Here is a 19,823-nt window from a genome sequence, read left to right on the forward strand (position 1 = left end):
GTTGAGGGAGGGCTTTCTGTTTTGCAGGTGGAGAGGGAGATGTGTGGTTAAAGGGACAGGGAAACTTCCCAGAATACATCACTATTAGAAAGACAGCTGTTTCGGGGCACCTGGATGGCTCAGTTGGTTAAGCGACTGCCTTCGGCTCAGCTCATGATCCCAGGGTCCTGGGATCGAGTCCCACATCGGGCTCCCGGCTCGGCGGGAAGCCTGCTTCTCCCTTTCCCACTCCCCCTGCTTGTGTTCCCTCTCTCGCTGTCTCTCTCTCTGTCAAATAAATAAATAAACTCTTTAAAAAAAAAAAAAGAAAGAAAGACAACTGTTTCTGGGTGGCTCCGTGAATCAGTGTGATGTGAACTTGACTGTCAAATAAGCAGCAAGGAGGGGCAGGGGCGCCTGGCTGGCTCAGTTGCTGGAGCGTGCGAGGCTTGATCTCAGGGTTTTGAGTTCGAGCCCCGCATTGGGTGTAGAGATCACTTAAAAATAAAATCTTTAAAAAAAAAAAAAAAGTAGCAAGGGGCATTGAGGGGAAAGAGCTGGGGAAGAGGGGGGGGGTTGGCTCCTGCCCACTCCAGGGGAGGGTGTCTCTCTTGGTTCCTTCTTCCTAAACCTGGACCGTGTCTCATACCTTCCTGAGAGGGCTGATCCCAGGTCTCCCCTGTCCTGAGTCACGAGAAAGTGGCAAGGTTCCTCTTACAGCAGTGACCATCCCCCACCCAGCAAACCACTGTGCTCTTCCCCGGGGCAGGGAACTGAGAACCTCATGCTCACCATCCTCTGTATCCTTTCTCCTCCCAGGGAAGCCCTACGGGGCAGACGACTTCTTGCCCGTGCTCATGTACGTGCTGGCCCGAAGCAACCTCACAGAGATGCTCCTCAACGTGGAATACATGATGGAGCTCATGGACCCTGCCCTGCAGCTGGGGGAGGGTGAGTCACCAGCCCGGGCCTGGCTCTGGGCCACTGGGGCCCGATGCATGCCACTGGCCTCAGCCACACCCGGGGCACACTGCATAGCCCAATAAGCACTTCCTGGATTGCCAGATTCCACTGAGCCCTGCGGACAAGACTCAGGGTCCGACGTAGGCCCCGTTCTGGGGGGGGGCTCATGGACTAGAAGGGGAGCTGGGCCAATAGAGAGACCCTGTCACCACTGCTTGACAAATGTTGGAATGATGAGAAGCCCAGAGCGGATGGGAGCACATTGCCCAGGCTGTGCAGTTAGGGAAGGCTTCCAGGAGGAGGTGACCCCCAAGCTGAGCATTGAAGGATGGCTAGGAGCCAGCCAGTTCAAGAAGTGGGAAAGGCATTACTTCACAGAGGGAACAGCACAAAAGATAAGGCTGGCGCAGTGGGCAGATGTATGGGAAGGAGTCTAAGCAAGGAATAATGATCCATTCTTAGACAGGGGTGGTCCTGGGAACTGTCAGCCCCCTGCTCGGTCAGCCCTGGCCAGGTCCCCTGTCAGCAAGAGAAGCTTGATACTATGGACAAGGAGCACTGCTCTCACCAATAGGATGATGACAGAGGTGTGGTTTGCTCCACCCCAGTCAGTTTCCCTTCCCCTTTCGTCCTTCCCACCACTTCCCCCCACCCACTTAGCCTTGGCCATGCCTCCACTGAGAATCCCTGAGCTACGGCCCCCCCCAGATCTCAGCCCCGAGGAGGCCCCGAGTTGTCCTCTGAGATGTCAGCCCCAAAGGACGGAGTGAGACTCTCAGGGCTCGAGTGTCCCCTTTGGGCCTTGTGGTTCTTGAGATAAGCTGGTCTTCTTTGCATCTGTTTGCATTTTTAGCATGTATCAGTCTCTGGGGTGATAGTGTGACGAGGCTGGTTCTGTGAGTTCTTGGAAACTGAGGGGAGAGTGTAAAGCCTTGAAGTTTGTTGCCACATAGAACTCTGTCTGGGCTCTGGGACCTCTGGAACTATTTTTTTCTCCTCGTTAGTTAAAAATTTTCTGCAGCTAGAACAACTTGTCTTCCAGAGAATGTAGGAAATCAGTGGAAGCCAGGCTTCCTTCAGCAGTTATTATCTGCTGCCCAGGGTATCCATCCATCCATCCATCCATCTCCACCCATGCATCGCCCATCCACCCATCTATCTCTCCATCCATCCATCCATCCATCAAGCCACCTATCCATCCACTCACTCACCCACCCATCCATCCATCTGCCCGTATACCTACCCACCCACCCATCCATCCACCCTTTCAACCATCCATCCATCCATCCATCCATCCATCCATCCATCCATCCACCTATCCACCCACTCACCCACCCAGCCAGCCATCCATCTACCATATATCCATCCACCCACCCATTCATCTATCCATTCAGTAGCTACTCAGTGAGTCCCTACTGTGTCCCAGGCACTTGGGCTACAATGCAGGACAAGGCAGGCGAGGCTTATATTCTCATGAGAATGAATGAATGCTTCATTCTGAACCCCACACTTTGGAGCCTCTACCTCAGGCCTTCCTGAGCCTTCCTCCTTGATTTATCCAGCCCTGAGCATGCACATGAAAGCACCACAAGGCTGAAGGGGTGGGCAGAGGCCTCCAGACAACAGTGATCTGTCTCCCACAGTCTAAGGGGAAAAAATAGAAGGGAATGGGAGGCAAGGAGGGTCAGGGGGCTGTGAGCAGAATTGGCTTCCTGCCCCAAATCCTGAGCACCCTATTTCCTAGGACTAGCCCCTGAGTAGTGTAGCAGCCTGCCCAGAGCTCTCAGCAGGAATATTAGCTGTTGTCGTCTGGCTACCATACACGTAACCTCTAAAGGGCAAAACCTTTATGTGTCAGAAATTATCATAATAGAATAAGATAGTAACAGTAAACCAGAGAAAAGTGTTCTACAAACTAGCACACCAAAAATTAATAGCCTGAATATGTAAAAAGTTCTTATAAGTCAATAAGAAAAGCACTTAGACTCAGTAGTTACCTGGGAAAAGGCCATATACTCATTCATTCAACAGAGATTGCCTGAGCTTCTAATTTATGCCAGGTGACAACAGGTGTCCTTTCTTGTGAAACTTTATTCCAGTTGGTGGAGAGAGGATGTCAGACTTTAAATAAGTTAAACATATAAGCAAATGAAAATATTTCACATCTGATGGATGTTGAGAAGAAATGAAGTAGGCTAATGGGATAGCGCAGTGGGGCAGGACATGGCTCAGACAACCATGGAAGGCCCAGAGCACAGAGCAAAGAGTGCCTTCTCTTTACTTTTTTCCTGATTTTTCAAATTTTCCACAGTGGGCACTGCTGCCGATCTCCCTGGGAAGAAATCACTAACAAATCCTGTTAAGGGACTGTCCTCAACCCCCATAGGTTGTTGTAGGGTCTTAGAGACAATGTCCACAAAAGCCCTTTGAGGGGTGGAGCGAGACCATGGGGCTCTGCCATGGGCCTGGCTGGCTTGTTCCCAGCGGTGGTCTGTCACATCCTGGCCACGGTGACTCCTACTCCATCCTCAGCCTGAATTCTTGTGGCCAAATGGGGCTCCGGGCCAGGTACAGTGATGAGCAGGGACAGGGCAGGGACATCCTTGGCCCAACTACCCTCTCCTTATGGACCTGCACTCCCCACCCCCATCCTGCCATGGCCTCCCAGGATCTTCTTCCTGTCCCTGAAGCCTACACAGGGTTTGCGTGGGAAAGCCGAGGTCCTTCAGGCAGGAGTGCTGGTCTAGTCTGGCCTATGTTGAGCATTTTTGAGACAAGCCAAGTACAAGTAAATATGTAAAGGTCTTAGCTCACAGTTTCTGAGCCAGGGCTGCCTGAATACCCTGCAGCCTCTTTCAAACTCAAGGAGTCAGCCTCTGGCCCCATGGGAAGATTTCTAAGGAATCCACGAGGTGTTTGCTGGGAGTAAAGATGCGGGCAGGGCAGTATCTTGCAAGGCACTGCACATGGCCCCTCCCCACAGCCCTGCCCCCTCCTCCCCCCCCCCCCCCCCCGCCACAGCGGTGACAGACGCTGCCCATGGCAGCTCTGAGGGCCAGAGGACATACTTTATATCATGGAGCACAAACCAGGAGGCCTCCCTGCACCTCTCTCTGTTCCTACCCTGAGAGCCAAAGTGGGAAGTCACAGCACCCAGAACAGGCCCAGCCTCACAGGTGTTGGCCCCCCAGTAGTGAGAGGACGTGGGGGTCTCTAGCTTCGGCAGGGGCTTCCACCCGTCAAGTCTGACAGCTAGCAGATCTCCATCTAGAAGTATCTGGGCTTAGGGGCAGAAGGACAGAGCACAAGGTACAGCGGGGCGGGGGGTGGGGGGGAGACAATGTTCCTGAGTTTCCCAGCTTTGCCTCCTGTCCTAGGAGGCTGGTGGCACACAGGGTGCTCCATCCCCAAAGCACCTGAGGCTCGGTTAAGAAGAAGAGTCTGCCTGCCTTTGGTGCTCTGAGATGCTCAGAGATGCCTGGGGCAAGGGCCGGCCCTCGGGGAGTCCTCACTCAAGAGAACTTCAGTTGCTCCATTCTAACAGAACTAACACAGGTGTAATAAGAAGAGCGGTTTGCAGGCAGAATTTCCATCCCGGTGCTGCCTCCAGTTGGCTGGAGACCTTGGACAAGTCACTTAACTTCTCTGGCTTGGGAAAGTGCATGTGCTGGGCTAGATTTGAGGTTTTCAAGCTGACTGGGCGCTCCAGCATTCTGCATTCGACAGTCTGATTCTGTGCCCTCTGAGACCTTCATGTTCTTTCAGCTGGTTCCGAGTGCTGCTAATTTGGTAAAAGACCAGTGATCGGGTCCCACTTTGTTTGCAATGGGCTTATCAGGCATGGAAGATCAGGGACTTCCTAGAAGAAGTAGAGGGGGCCTGAAGGCTGGGCAGATGGGACCCAGGCCCCCTTCTAGCCTCTCTCTGCAGCTCCCACCACTCTGGGCAATTAAAAGCTAGACGGGGAGACCCAGGCAGCTCTGGGCACCTGGCTGGAGCCGGCTCAAAATCCAAACCTCTCCTAGAAGCACCCTCCTGCACATCTTTGCCCATGTCCCTTCTGCACCCTAACTGATGGCTGGCCATGCTGTACAAATATCTTAATAGGGGTCTTGAGTTTTCTTCATCAAAGGACAACACTCTCCCCAAAGGGAACTACCAGCTCCCAAACTCATGGTGGGAGGGTTCGCCTGCCACCTAGTGGTCCTGGCAGGTACTGCATGGCATGATGGCCCCCCCCCCCCCCAAGTCAAAGGGAAGTTGGCTCAAAGAGGGTGAGATTCCCAGCCCCCCGCCACCCCGGGGCATCTTTCTGTCTTAGGTCACCTAACCACCTGCGTTACTCACACCTTACTAAGCCCTGCACTTGACAGTATTCATCTTATTTACTTTTCACAACATCCTCAGAAAAGCAAATGAGGAAACAGGCAGAGAGAGGACGGTAACTCCCCCGAGATCCCAGGGCTGGCTGCTGAAGGACACAGACTCCAAAACTGAACGCTCTCGGTCAGCCCGTGCACTGCCCTCAGCTCCTCCATCAGCAGCCCGGGAGACTTGATCACGGCTGGGACACAGGGCCTGGGAGGCACGCCAGCCGGACGAGAGGGACTCTCGGGACCGCCAGGGAGGGCGGCGCCAGGGAAGGGTTCCTGGCACAGCTAGCTTTAAGCTCCACTGGAAAGGGAGACACATGAGTGGTTTAGAAGCTGGCTCTTCTCCAATAAGGGATACCAACCCAAGTTCTATGTCAGCTTTGACATGAGCATCACACCCTCCCCAGCCAGGCTGTGAGCTTCTTTCCATATCGGTGTGAAATTTGTAGGCATATGGAGGCAGCGTCATCCAATCTAACAGGAATGCTTGGGGCTGCAGATAACTCGCGATGTAACTAATAATGGTTTAAAAGTGAGTGGGGATGCCAGGGTGGCTCAGTCATTAAGCGTCTGCCTTCAGCTCAGGTCATGATCTCAGGGGTCCTGGGATCGAGCCTCGCATCGGGCTCCCTGCTCTGCGGCGAGTCTGCTTCTCCCTCTGCCTCTGTGATCTCCCTCGTTCTCACTCTCTTTCAAATAAATAAATAAAAATCTTAAGAAAAGAAAAGAAGACCTAGGAGAAGCAACTGATGATAATGGCAGTTTTTAGCCCTGTCATCAGGAAATCCCAGACCCATCTCTTTCCATTGTTCTGTAGGATGTGAGCCTCTGTCTTTGTGCTGGTCACCTCTGATCTGCAGACAGCGGCTGTGCCTCGGGGCTCACCTCCGTGTTCCAGGCAGGAGGAAGGAGGACAGGCAAAAACCCAAGGCTATTAGCAACCCTTTCAGAAGCCTTTCCTTGAAGGTCCCCCCACCACCACAGATTTCCACTTGCATCTAAGTAGCCAGAATGGGGTCTCCTGCCCTCCGAGCTGCAGGAGAGTCTGGGAAGTGAGCATTTTTAGTTAACTGTTCCTTCCCCCCAAAAGTCAAGTTCAGTTATTCAGAAAAAAAAAGAGGAGATGGGATTTGCACAGGTCACTAGGAGAATCAGCTTCATGTCAGAAATCCTTGTCCTGGGGGTGCCTGCAGGGCTGTTGGTTAAGCGTCCAACTCTTGATTTTGGCTCAGGTCATGATGTCAGGGTCCTGAGATCAGACTCCTCATCAGGCTCCACGCAGAGTCTCCTTGTCCCTCTCCCTCCCCCCTACTCTCTAGCAAATAAATAAATAAATAAATAACCTCTCCCTCCCCCCTACTCTCCAGCAAATAAATAAATAAATAAATAAATAAATAAATAAATAAATAAATAAATAAAACAAAACAAAACAAAAAACCAAGAGGAGAAATCCTTGTCCCAGCCCCTAAAGGGCTCGGGAGGGAGGCCCAGGGAAGAGCTGTACCCTCCATCTCTCTAAAGTGACAAGGCTCGGGGTGCCTGGGTGGCTCAGTCGTTAAGTGTCTGCCTTCAGCTCAGGTCATGATCCCAGGGTCCTGGGATCGAGCCCCACATCGGGCTCCCTGCTCCGCCGGAAGCCTGCTCCTCCCTCCCCCACTCCCTCTACTTGTGTCCCCTCTCTCGCTGTCTCTCTCTCTGTCAAATAAATAAATAAAATCTTTAAAAAAAAAAATTTTTTTTAATAAATAAATAAATAAAGTGACAAGGCTCAATGAGGTCAGTGCTTCACTAACATTTTAACTCAAACCCCTAGCAAGCTAAGAAGAGTGAACTTGTAAGCATCTGTGCAAATGATTGTCTTTTATCTTAAAACCTCATGTAAATTTTGCAGTCCAAGTCTCTGAACGGTTAAATTACCTTAGGAAACACATGTGAATTAACGTAAGTAAAAAAGGAGTGGAGAAATGAAGAATTTGAATTTTTTATTTCTCTTAAATCTTTAAAAATCGTGTGTAAAAGTATTAACCATAACTAACATTTTTCTACAACTTTTGAAAAGTACTTTTTAGACTAGAACATATGTGTGTGTCTGTCTGTCTATATACACACACACATATCACTCTGAGATGAGAAGTCTCCTAGCCACCCCTTTCCCCCACGCTAAAGACATCCACGATTATCAGTTTCTCATGTGACCTTTAAATTTTAAAACAGGGGCGCCTGGGTGGCTCAGTCAGTTAAGCCTCTGCTTTCAGCTCAGGTCACAATCCCAGGACCTGGGATCAAGCCCCCCCGCATAGGGCTCCCTGCTCAGCGGGGAGCCTGCTTCTCCCTCTTCTCCCTGCTCCTCCCCACTCGTGTGCTCGCTCACCTCCCTCCCTTGTGCTCTCTGTCACTATCTTTGTCTCTCTCTCTCTCTCAAATAAATGAATTTAAAAATCTTTTAAAAAAATAAATTTTAAGGCGTTCCAAAACTTATTTGAAAAATAAGTTCCAGGGGCACCTGGGTGGCTCAGTCGTTAAGCATCTGCATTCGGCTCAGGTCATGATCCCGGGGTCCTGGGATCGAGCCCCGCATCGGGCTCCCTGCTCAGCGGGGAGTCTGCTTCTCCCTCTCCCACTCCCCCCTGCTTGTGTTCCCTCTCTCACTGTGTCTCTCTCTGTCAAATAAATAAAATCTTAAAAAAAAAAAAAAAAAAAGAAAAAGAAGTTCCATCCTGAAGGGGAGCCAAAGACCATCTTTGGGGCGGGGGGGGGGGTGCTGGACTTGAGGAAGTTTGCGAATGTGCAGGTGACCGAGGGGCAGGTGTGCCCTGGGCAGCGGCGGTGGGTGGAGCCTGGAGAAGGGGGCGGGGCGAGGAGGTCCCAGCTCAGCTTCCACTCCCTGGTCTCCGCAGGGTCCTACTACCTGACCACCACCTACGGGGCCCTGGAGCACATCAAGAACTACGACAAGATCACGGTGACCCGGCAGCTGAGCATGGAGGTGCAGGACTCCATCCACCGCTGGGAGCGCCGGCGCACGCTCAACAAGGCCCGGGCCTCGCGCTCCTCCGTGCAGGTGACGCCTGGGACGCGGGCTGGCGGAGCGGGAGGGGGCCGCCAGTCCCGTGGCCCCCCAGCTCAGTGAGCCTGACGCCGGCTGGTTGGGGGGGACAGGGCTTTAGAAAAGTATCACAGACACATTGGGTATTTGAGTTGAGCAGACAAGACCGGATTTGGGGGGGGATGATAATTTAATCCCACATTCCTTAGTGCCCACTATGCCTGGAGATGTGGACCTAGTCTTGCCAGTTCCCCTTTGCGGAGCCCGTGAGCTGACCTACAGCCTTGCCCCTTTTGTCCCTGGACAAATGCAGCAGCTGCCAGCGTCCCCTGCCCCTCCAATCCAGCCACCATTCGCCCCACCTCTCCCTAGACACACTCAGTATTCAAGCCATGCGTGGCTGGACTCCTGCCTCCTACCCTCTCATCATCCCCCACACCCCTACACTGCATCCCGTCAAGCTACCCCAGTTCCCCGAACATGCTGAGCTCAAGTCCCTGGTGTTCAGCCTCCGCCCGTGCTGCTCAATCTCTTCTTCACTGGCTGCCACTGCCCATTCTCAGTTGGTCTGACAGACCCTCTGAGAAGCCTTCTTCGAACCATTTCCCCGGACCTGTCCCCCACTCCCTGCGGCCCAGGTTAGATGCCCTCCTCTGTGCTTCTTGCTGCTGCTTCCCCCATTATAGCACATATCTAACCATATCATGACTGTCTAAGTATGGAGCCATTGCTCTGGAAGGGAGGGCCTGTGGCTCACATGTCCCAGGGGCCCCACACCCAGGGCCTGGGACAGAGTGGGATTGGGCTGTGTGCAGAATGGAGAGAATTAAAACATCAAGCCAGGCAGCAACCCAGAGTTGGAAATAGCTCTTCAGTCTCACTCCCTTGGCACCCAGAACACACTGGACCTGAACCCCACTCCTGGCTTTCAGGATGGTCCCTCTGTAACAGACAGAACCCAGGTCTGGGAGGCAAAAGGCTGAAGGTCTGGACCCAGCTCTGTACTAGCTTGCTCTGTGACCCTGAGCTGTCCCTGCCCCTCTCTGGAACTCAGTTTTCCTATCAGCATAGGTCGACTGGGGACCAGATGAGCTGCCTCCCCAATACATGTTCTAGGCTACCAAGATGATGCCCCCCTCCTCTACTCAGTGGTGTCTTGATAATGTTAGTAACTGGCTCTCTGGGGAGAAAAAAAGCAGCTCCGATCTCCTGTCAATTTCCATGGTGTAAATACTCCCACCATGACCAATTTCAAGCTACTAACTTGGCATCACTGAACTTGAGATTGGGAAGAGATGTACACAGTTGGCTTTCTCAAGCTGGTTATGAGCCAGCATAAGTTGGGAGGAGCAGGCTCCAGCCCACCACCGCTGCCCATCCCCTCCTGGGACACGTGTCCCTCCACCGACTCTGACAATATGGGCACTCTTGATCCAAGCCTGACCACGGGACTCCTCACTTCTTGCTTCTACTTTGTAGGTTCCCAGTGCTAAGCCAGGCAGGGCATCGGGGTCGCTCACTGGGGAGATAAAGCTTAGGAGAGAGGCCCGGGATGGGGGGCGAGGAACCCCCTCAGCTATCTCTGGAGTCGGGGGGCACCACCCCTCTGCTTCCTCCCAGCGCCTCATATGCACTCACCACTCTGTAGCCATAATTATAATCACTCTTTTTTTAAAAAGATTTTATTTATTTATTAGAGAGAGAACACGAGCAGGGAGAGGGGCAGAGGGAGAGGGAGAAGCAGACTCCCCGCTGAGCAGGGAGCCCTACGTGGGGCTCGATCCCAGGACCCTGAGATCGTGACCTGAGTGGAAGGCAGGCGCCCCTAATTATAATCACTCTTAAGCGGCGGTCGTGTCGGACAGCTGTGCTGTTACCAGCCTTCCACAAGGGGGCAGCCCCGCACACACGGCCTCCTGCCTGCCCTCAGGGGCCCCGGGGACGGGAGCTAGTCTGCTTCCGCGCAGCCAAGGTGCAAGGGCTGGTGTTATCCTAGTTTACAGTGGAGAAAGTGGAGGCTCAGGGAGGTCAAGGTCACACGGTGGGAGCAGATTCAAAGCCAGGCAGGAACTGGAGGGCCCATCCTTCCACCATACGGCCCTCCCTCTGGGGCTGGTGGAAGCCGGTGTAGGTGCTGTTCAGGTTTGTGCGTGTGCTCCCAGCCCCAGCCCCGCAGGCAGGGCCTCACCCTTGTCCGCCTAGCTGCTGCGGTGCCCCTCTCCATCCGTCCGAAACCCGCCTTCAGGCCCAGCTCCCCTGCCCCTTTCACTAAGCCTCCCGCCCCTCCTGCCCCCCTGCTCCTCGGAGCCCCCAGCCCCATCCCCAGATTTCTCCAGCCCTAGTTCCGCCAGCCTTAGCAGCCCCAGCTGCACCGTGGGCCGCTCGGCCTGGGGTCTGCGCATTCGATTTTCTTTATGCAGCTTCGGTGCCCCAGCGCTGGGCCTGGGGTGGGGGTGCCGGGGGACCGTGGGGAGGAATTGTTGAGAAGTGGGTGACGGAGGAATACTGGCGGCGAGGCCGCCGACTGGCCACCAGGGGGCGCGCTCGCTCCTCGTTGCCGAGAACCCCGCCGACTCACCCCGCAAGGTCGGCCCTCTGAGAGGTGAGGCTCAGAGACCGAAGCACCCCGGCCTGGGTCACACAGCCGGGTCAGCCGCAGGGGCCCCGACTGCCCACCCCACGACCGCTCCTGCCGTCCCCTGTGTGCCTAGAGAAGAGCCCAGGGCCCAGACAGGGCAATGGGCTCGTCCAAGGCCACTGCGCTCCCCCCCCCCCCCCGGTGCCCGCTCGCAGGGTCGGGGTCCCGCTGGGCCCCGCGGTGACGCCAGCCCCCTCCGCCTCGCCCCGCAGGACTTCATCTGCGTGTCGTACCTGGAGCCCGATCACCAGTCGCGGACGCTGGCGTCGCGGGCCGACACGCCGGCCGAGGCGCTGTGCGCGCAGTGCGCCGACAAGTTCGAGGTGCCGCGGCCCCAGGAGCACCGGCTGTTCGTGCTGGTGGACGGGCGCTGCTTCCAGTTGGCCGACGAGGCGCTGCCGCACCGCATCAAGGGCTACCTGCTGCGGAGCGAGCCCAAGCGCGACTTCCACTTCGTGTACCGGCCCCTGGACGGCGGCGGGGGCAGCGGGGGCCCGCCCTGCCTCGTGGTGCGGGAGCCCAACTTCCTGTGAGGCCCGGGCGCCCCCCGGCCCCTCGGGGGGCCGCATGTCAAGACTGGCCGGCGCGCGAAGCCGAGAAGCGGGCCGACGGGGCTCCCGCTCCTCGCCCCCCCCCCCCCGCAAGCCTGCAGGAGCCCCCCATCTGAGCGCGCGCGCACACACACACACAGTCCCAAGGTGGGTGGGATGGAGGGCATGCCCCCGTGTCACACTTGCTTGCAACATCCTGAGTGTGCCTAGGCCAAGCGGGCAGAACAATCAGGGCAGAACACTCGAGAAGAGAATATGAAGCATGCAGGCGCAGCGTCCTTCATGAAGGAGAGTGAGAGCACCCAGAGGCCAAGTTCTTCGTTAGACAGAAAGGGAAATGAGGCTCAGAGAGGGAAGGGACTCTCCCACCAGCTGCAGCAAACAGAGCCCCGGCCTGGCCCCTGTTCCCTCACAGCCCTGCAGGCCGGTCCTTCCGCCCCACCCCCCTGCCCCCCACTCCTCCCTGTTTCACGGGAAGGGCTCCTTTCCCCAGGACTGTCCTTCGGAGGAGCGGCCTGGCCACATCTGCCCACACCCCTCCCCCCATGGAGCTGGGGTGTTTTGGACCCTCCCAGCATCTCAGGAGCATCTCAGGGTGTGTATTGAGGAGACAAGCCCCCCCATCCCGACAGGGGAGACTGCCCTCAGCTACCAGTGCCCACAATCATCCACCCTCCCCCGCAGTTTCTGAGCCCCTCCTACACCAGGACCACCCAGCAAGGCCAGCTCCGCACCTGCATGGACAAGCCCAGCTCCAGCCACCGGAGAACACTGACGGAGCCCTCTCCCTGGTGGACACACCCCGGGGCTGTGGCAATGGGACAAGAGATGCTGTGTGGGGAGAATTTAATAAAAGCTCTTTTAAAAATGTCCTCTGTTTTCCTCAAGGGCCTAGAGCTCTGCTCAGCCAGCCAGACCCCGCATTAATGCCTAAGTCCCTTCCCAGGTGGGGCTCAGAAGACCGGCCCCCCTCCTTTCTGCTGAGGGCCCTGTCCTTTGACAGAATCTGCAGGGTACCATCAGCCACTCAGCTCGCATGGTCCTGGCCCCGGTCTGCCCCTCAGCCTGCTCAGCTACTGCCTCCCCACCGCCCTTGGTTCCGTCCTTCCCGCCGCTGTATCCTTTCAAGCATGCTCTCACACCTTCCTGCTTCTGCTGCTTATCCCAGGAATACCGTTCCCCGTAGTCATTGCCTGGTCTGACTCCTATTCATCCTTCAAAGCCTGTCTGCTCCGGGAAGCCTTCTCTGACTTCCTCGGCCGGCCAGGCAGTGCCTGTACACATTCCCACATGTCCTCACAAAGAGACATCTCATCGAATGGCAGTTGTCTGTTGATACTTCTGCTTTGTCCTCCAGATTTGGACTATTCATGTCTGTGTCCTCAGCATTGACTAAAAACACGTATTTGTCAAGTGCCTGTTAAATGTCAGCCCTCTTCTAGGCCCCGGGAAACAGCAGAGAACAACACAAAGTTCAAATGGAGCCCCAGTGAATGGCGATGAGCAGTGTGCCCAGGGCAGGGCGGCTGGGCTTTCCTGAATGAAGCCCCTGGCCATCAACCAGCCCATCCAGCCAGTCAGCAAACAGCTGTTGTCTCTAGCTCCAGGCCAGTCCTCTGTGAGATGCGGCCAGCCGGCAGCAGGACTTCCCAGGCCGCGGGTTGCTGTAGGTAGGCCAACACCCAGAAACTGAGGGGAGCCAGCCATGACTGCAGGCTCCCCTCCCCTCCCCCCACCCCACCTGGGCTTCCAGTGCTCCCCATAGCCCTGAGCTGAGCTTGCTATGCAGTCTGGTACCCCCAGCCATAAGGTAAGCAAGTGCCCACTGCCTCCCGCAAGGCCTGAGACAGATGGGGAAAGTCAGAGGGGGCCTTTTGCCCAAGTGGGGCCCCCAATTTGGGGCAGGTTTGGGATCCAGACGGTGGATTGGGCCCCAGCCCAGCCCTGGGGTCCCATGTCTGGCTCCCAGGAAGTCGGCAGAAGCAGCCAGAGGGTTGATCAGCACAGATACGTGTGTGTGTGTGTGTGTGTGTGTCTCGGGCCCATGTCCAGCTCCCAGGAAGTGGGCAGAAGCTGCCAGAGGGCTGATCAGCACATATACGTGTGTGTGTATGTGTGTGTGTGTCTCGGGCCCATGTCCAGCTCCCAGGAAGTGGGCAGAAGCTGCCAGAGGGCTGATCAGCACATATACGTGTGTGTGTATGTGTGTGTGTGTGTGTGTGTGTCTCGGGCCCATGTCCAGCTCCCAGGAAGTGGGCAGAAGCTGCCAGAGGGCTGATCAGCACATATACGTGTGTGTGTGTGTATGTGTGTGTGTGTGTGTCTCGGGCCTACCATCCTCAGGCCAGTGCAGGGATCCACCCAGCAGAGGCCAGAAGGCAGGAGGGTTGGGGCTACCTGCTTCACCCCCCGCCCCTTGTCTGGATGTTTCTGCCCCTGGGGAGGTGTGACAGGACAGCACACCCAGGGCCACAAAACAGGGTATCACACATGCTGAGCCCTGGGGGGTAGGGGGGGACCTGCGACTGGTGATCCATTTCCCTGCATTATTTTCTTTAATCAGCAAAACAGTCCCCAGATGAAAACATGGAGGCTCAGAGAAAGGGGGTGTATTAGCCTGCTAGGGCTGCCCTCACGAAATACCATAGACTGGGAGGGGGGGCGGGGGGGCTTAAAGAATAAAGTTATTTCCTCACAGTTCTACAGGCTGGAAGTCTGAGATGGAGGTGTCGGTGGGTTTGGTTTCTTCTGGGCTCACAGAGGGCTGCCTCTCGCTGTGTCCTCATCTGACTTTTTTCCCTCTGCCTGAGCACCCCAGTGTCTCTGCTTATAAGGACACCAGGCCTACTAGATCAGGGCCCCACCCTCCTGACCTCATTTAGCCTTAATCCCCTCCTTAAAGGCCCCGTCTCCAGATAGTCCCATTCTGAGATACTAGGGGTTAGGGCTTCAACATAGGAACTTCGGGGGACACGATTCAGCTCATAACGGGGCAGGGGGGGGGACTCACCCAAGGTTATGCACCAGTTAGAGGCCAGAGTGAGGCTTGAACTCAGGGCTGACCGACACCAAAAGCTAAGGCTCTTTTTTCCCATCCCCCACAGCATCCCAGTTGACCTGTTGTGTAGAAAACCAGAGTCAGCTAAGCCTTGCCTAGTTGGCCCCAGCTCTGGGCGAACTTGCCAGAGGCAGCCAGCCGCAGTGAGCATCACAGGGCTGGCCAGGCAGACAGGCCCAAGATGGGGCTGAACCGGCCTGGCTTCTCCGTGGGCCCTGAGCAAGGGGTCAGGAGTCCAGAGCTGGGCAACCGTGCGTATGTGCGTGTCTGAGAGTGACAGGGACAAAGGCTGTGACATATGACAGGGGCTCATCTGTGTCCCCTCCCTGGCGTTTGTCCCCCCTCCCCTTGGCAGGCTGGTTCCCTCTGCCCTCCGTTTGCAAGCCTTCGGCCTGAGGCTGGAGCTGCAGCTGGCAGGGCTGAGATGAGGGAAGCCACCAGCTTTCCGCAGAGAGACTGGGTCATGCCCTGGCCCTTCTGCTCCTCCATCCCCGTGGTCTGCCAGTCCTGCCCATCAAGAAAAATCTCAAACGGGCCCTGAAGACGTCTGGCCCGTGGTGGCCTCCCAACACCTTAATGCGGGGAACCCACTTTGCCCTCGCTATGCGCACCTTTCTGCTGGGGGCACAGGGGACAGGCCTGGAGAGGGAGGAGAGACAGGGAGAGGAGAGGAGCGCCGTCTGGGGGCAGCAGCGACACCCCCGCCCGTCCCCGCTCGCAGACCTAGAGCCACCCCGCGGGGCAGACCCAGGGTGTGGTGGGAGGGCTGCACGCACCGGGAGATGCGGTCACTGGCCATGCACTTCGGATTCCGGGACCCGAGGCGCCCCCTGCTCGGCGGTGTCATCCTGGCTGGGGGACGTGGGGAGCAGCTGTGGCAGGAAGCAGGTCCTTCCTCCGCAGGAAGGCTACGTGGAGCAGGGCTCTGGGGGGAGAAGGGCCAACTCAGAGCAAAGGCTCCCCCTCGTCCCCAGCTGGGACGCACTTTGCGGGGAACATTCTTTTCCGAGGAAGGCTCTCCAGGAATCAACTCTTTCAGCCCATGCCCATCCCCTAAGCCAGAGGGGACCTCTGACGTCTGTGTGGCTTTCAAGTCAGAAAACCTGCTCCGCAATCGGGCGGGAGGAACCTCAGTAGCAGGCGCGAGACCTGCGCTCCAGACCAGCTGGGAGCCCTAGGCAAGTCCCGGAACATCTCGGCCTCCCTCTCCCTGCTCTTAAAATGAGTATTTCTACCCCGATTTCCCAGGCTTGTTGCAGGAACCATGCCAACTCTTGGATGGGGACAGGTAGGGGAAGCCTCAGATCTTCTTGAAAAGGTAAATAAATTCAGGGCTTGCACGTTTGGGCCGGGAGGTCGCTCACTGCCAAGGTTGCACGGCCAAGGTGATAAGTGGACTGAAATCCAACCTGGGCTCCCCTCGTCAAGGCTGCTCCCTGGCACGGGACCGTGTCCACCCAGAAGAAGGGGCACCTTTTCCAAATCTGTATGAAGGCATTCTACAGTCTAGAGGGAGTACAGGTGAGGTCAGATCTGGGGGTTGCTGAGCCACGTGCCGATTTTCAGCTTAGTGTGAGCAGCGTGGCAACAACAGTAGGCCAAGGGGGCTGTGGGGCTTGAGGGAGCGGAGGGTAAGCCACTTGGATGAAGCAAGGAGGGCACCCTGGAGCCAGGATGTCTGAGCTGGGTCTTGAAGGGTAAGGCGTTGGCCAAGACCAGAAGGGAATAGAACACCTGCAAGACCTCGGGGAGACAGCCCATGGGCCCTTGCGTTTCTGCATGCCTGGTGAACATCACAGCTTTTACTCTAGACTATCTGAAAAGCCTTAGAAGATACAGTTTCTCCCTCCCGGGAAGAGGGCCAATTTTTTTTCTTCCTGACCAGAATAAGGAAATAATCTCTCTCACCTTAGAAGATAGTGTCTCCCTTCAGGGCAAAAGTTGGGCAGGTTTGCTAGCATCCTCTTTGAAAAGATCCGGATTTTCCTAGGCTTGAGGTTCCTTGGCCGAGCCCCCAGCCCAGGGTGTGCCCAGGATCCACCTGGGCCCGCCTCCACCTCCCCCTCCGGGCACATGATGGATAGGGAGACCCCCCAAGCAAATGTGAGGCTCATGCATCCCGAGGGCTTTGTCTCTGTCCCGGGGGGTCTCAGATCTCCTGCCAGCGCCCATGAAACTGTGGTAGGTGACCTTGTTAGCCTGCGAGTGGGGTAAAAATCTTAGGCCCTGGCAGTTCTTGACAAGGAGGTTAAAGAAAGTGAGAAGTCTCAGAAAAATGAAATAGAAGTGTGCAGGGTAACGGGTCATTTCAAGGTGGCTTGAAGAGTTAGTCTGAGCAAGGAGAAGTGAGAGAGGAGGCCGGGCCAAGCCCTGAATAGTCCTGGTTGGCAGCTCAAGGAGTCTGGAAAGTCTCCACGCAACGTGGAACGGAACTGGAGGGGGCTGGGCTGGAGGCAGGGGGACTATGAAGCTGCCGCAGCGACCTGGGAGAGAGGAGGTGAGGTCTGAACTGGGAGGGTTCAGGGATGGGCAGGGGAACCCTGAGAAGCATTGAGGGGGTAGAGGCAGCAGGATATGGTGGAGGGTGTGAAGGGATTTTCGTCTTGAACACGGTGCTGGAGGGACGTGCCATCCACTGAGATCGAGGGGCACGCGGGCTTGAGGGGGACCAGACTGCCTCAGCTTCGACAGAGCACAGTGGGATGAAGCCCATTAGATGTGTTTACATCCATGAGTTCAAAATGATCTTTATTTTTTTTAAAGATTTTATTTATTTATTGGACAGAGAGAGCACAAGCAGGGGGAGCAGCAGAGGGAGAGGGAGAAGCAGACTCCCCGCTGAGCAGGGAGCCGGATGCGGGACTCGATTCCAGGACCCCGGGATCATGACCTGAGCCAAAGGCAGAGGCTTCACCGACTGAGCCACCCAGGCTCCTCCAAAATGATCTTTAGAAAGCTTCCTGGGTCACCTTCTACCAATTCAAAAACCAGGTAAATAAGAGGACAGAGGGAGTCTTTTTCCTGCCTTTCCCACATGAGCTATGCCAAGGGGATAGCAGGCAAGGGGAAGTGACTCCTTCTGAAGTTGTTGCAGCTAATAAATGAGAACAGCTAGAATTAGAATTTCACCAGTTTGCAGCCCCTCGAATTCATGGATCCAGGCATTGAGCATCAACAAGTACTATCAGAAAGGAGCAAAACTCAGCCAGCCCACCTCCTGAGCAGAGAGCACAGCCCACTTCCAACCTTGCAGAGAGGGGCCCATCCGAGTTCGCTGGAGCCTCTGGCCCCAGCTGCTGATCTGTAGGAGCCCCCACGGTGGGGGGGACGGAGAGGAATGTGCTGACCGGCACCATCGTGTGCAGTCAGCAAAACCCAGACTGAGAAACTCCACGGGTCAACAGCCCCGGCTCTTCAATAGAAATCGGAAAGAAAAGAGATGGGGAGGAAACCTGTAGGTTAAAGGAGCTGAAAAGACATTACTGTTTTTTAAAAAAATTATTTAAATTCAATTTAAAAAACGTAGCATATTAGTTTCAGAGGTAGAGGTCAGGGATTCATCAGTTGCACATAACAGCCAGTGCTCATCCTATCACGTGTCCTCCTTAATGCCTGTCACCAGGGTACCCCATCCCCTCACCTCCCTCCCCTCCAGCAACCCTCAGTTTGTTCTCTGTAGTCAAGTCTCTTATGGTTTGTCTCCCTCTCTGATTTCGTCTTACTTTTCCCTCCCTTACCCTATGTTCCTGTTGTGTTTCTTAACTTCCACATATGAGTGAAATCATGGTATTTGTCTTTCTCTGACATTTCATTTAGCAAAATACCCTCTAGTTCCAACCACGTCATTGCAAATGGCAAGATTTCAATTTTTTGATGGCTGAGTTAATATTCCATTGTATATATATACCACATCTTCTTTATCCATTCATCTGTCGATGGACATCTGGGCTCTTCTCATAGTTTGGCTATTGTGGACATTGCTGCTATAAACATTGGGGTGCAGGTGCCCCTTCAGATCACTATGGTTGTATCCTTTGGATAAATACTTAGTAGTGCAGTTGCTGGGTCGTAGGGTAGCTCTATTTTTAACTTTTTGAGGAACCTCCACACTGTTTTCCAGAGTGGCTGCACCAGCTTGCATTCCCACCAACCTTGTAGGAGGGTTCCCCTTTCTCCACATCCTCGCCAACACCTGCTGTTTCCTGGGTTCATTTTAGTCCTTCTGACAGGTGTGAGGTGGTATCTCATTGTGGTTTTGATTTGTATTTCCCTGATGCCAAGTGATTTTGAGCATTTTTTCATGTGAAAGACATTACCATTTTTGTTAAGAACCAGTGTCTAGGGATGCACATGTGATAAAGCCACAAAGAACACAGGCAGAGTGGGTATGGGGACGGAGGGAGAGGGGCAAGGCTGTGATTGGGACGGAGGAGGGGTTCCTGGTGGCTGGTGTGGTTAGTTTTAGGTGTCAAAGTGCAGTGAGCCATGGTGCCGATATCTGGTTGATTCCTCTGGATGTTGTTGTGAAGGTGTTCTTTGGATGGGATTAACATGGAAATTGGTGGACTTTGAGTAAAGCAGGTCATCCTCCATAACGTGGGTGGGCCCCATCCAATCAGTTGAAGGCCTGCGTAGAGCCAAGCCTGAGCTCCTCGGAACAAGAAGGAATTCTACCAGCAAACTGCTTCTGTACTTGAACTGTAATTCCCCCCAACCCAGGTCTCCAGTCTGCAGACTTTGGACTTAACTAAGCCTCCACAGTCATGTGAGTCAATTCTTGAAGATAAATCTCTCCAAATATATATAGGTACACACATGCTATTGGGTCTGTTTCTGCAGAGAACCTTGACCTAATACAGCTGGTAAAGTTCTAGTTCTTGACTTTGGGGATAGTTACAAGGATGTTCACCTTATAATTCACTAAGCAACATGTATGTTTTGCATGGTTTTCTGTTTTTATAATGAAAAGGTAAAAAAGTAAAGTATCATTTGCATATAGGTATGTTAATGTAGAAAAAGGGGGTTCTTGATGAATACCATATTGATATTCAGGATTTACGGGGAGAAGAGATGTGCACGTTTTGCTCTGAATATTTCTGTGTTGTGACTTTGTGCGAGAGCACGTCTGTACATTTTGGATAGAATTACAGAAAAAAAAATGCTGGTCCAAGTTGTGACACACATGGAAAGATCAACCTGATTAGAAATTGAACAG

The 19,823-nt window shown here is 54.7% G+C and overlaps 1 protein-coding gene across 1 annotated transcript in view; it reads left to right on the forward strand.

Annotated features, from left to right (window-relative positions):
- Nucleotides 1-12,418, forward strand: part of RIN3 (Ras and Rab interactor 3) — a 124,598-nt gene extending 112,180 nt beyond the window's left edge. The window contains exons 8-10 of the mRNA XM_064571502.1: nucleotides 799-930; nucleotides 8,213-8,376; nucleotides 11,212-12,418. Coding sequence (XP_064427572.1) covers nucleotides 799-930; nucleotides 8,213-8,376; nucleotides 11,212-11,532 — 617 coding nt within the window. The 3' untranslated portion in view covers nucleotides 11,533-12,418. The remainder of the gene's footprint in view (nucleotides 1-798; nucleotides 931-8,212; nucleotides 8,377-11,211) is intronic.
- Nucleotides 12,419-19,823: the final 7,405 nt, after the last annotated feature.

Source organism: Mirounga angustirostris, unplaced genomic scaffold (assembly GCF_029215605.1).
Source record: "Mirounga angustirostris isolate CCGP_5_RB_7025 unplaced genomic scaffold, mMirAng1.0.hap1 SCAF_9, whole genome shotgun sequence".
NCBI classification, from domain to species: domain Eukaryota; kingdom Metazoa; phylum Chordata; class Mammalia; order Carnivora; family Phocidae; genus Mirounga; species Mirounga angustirostris.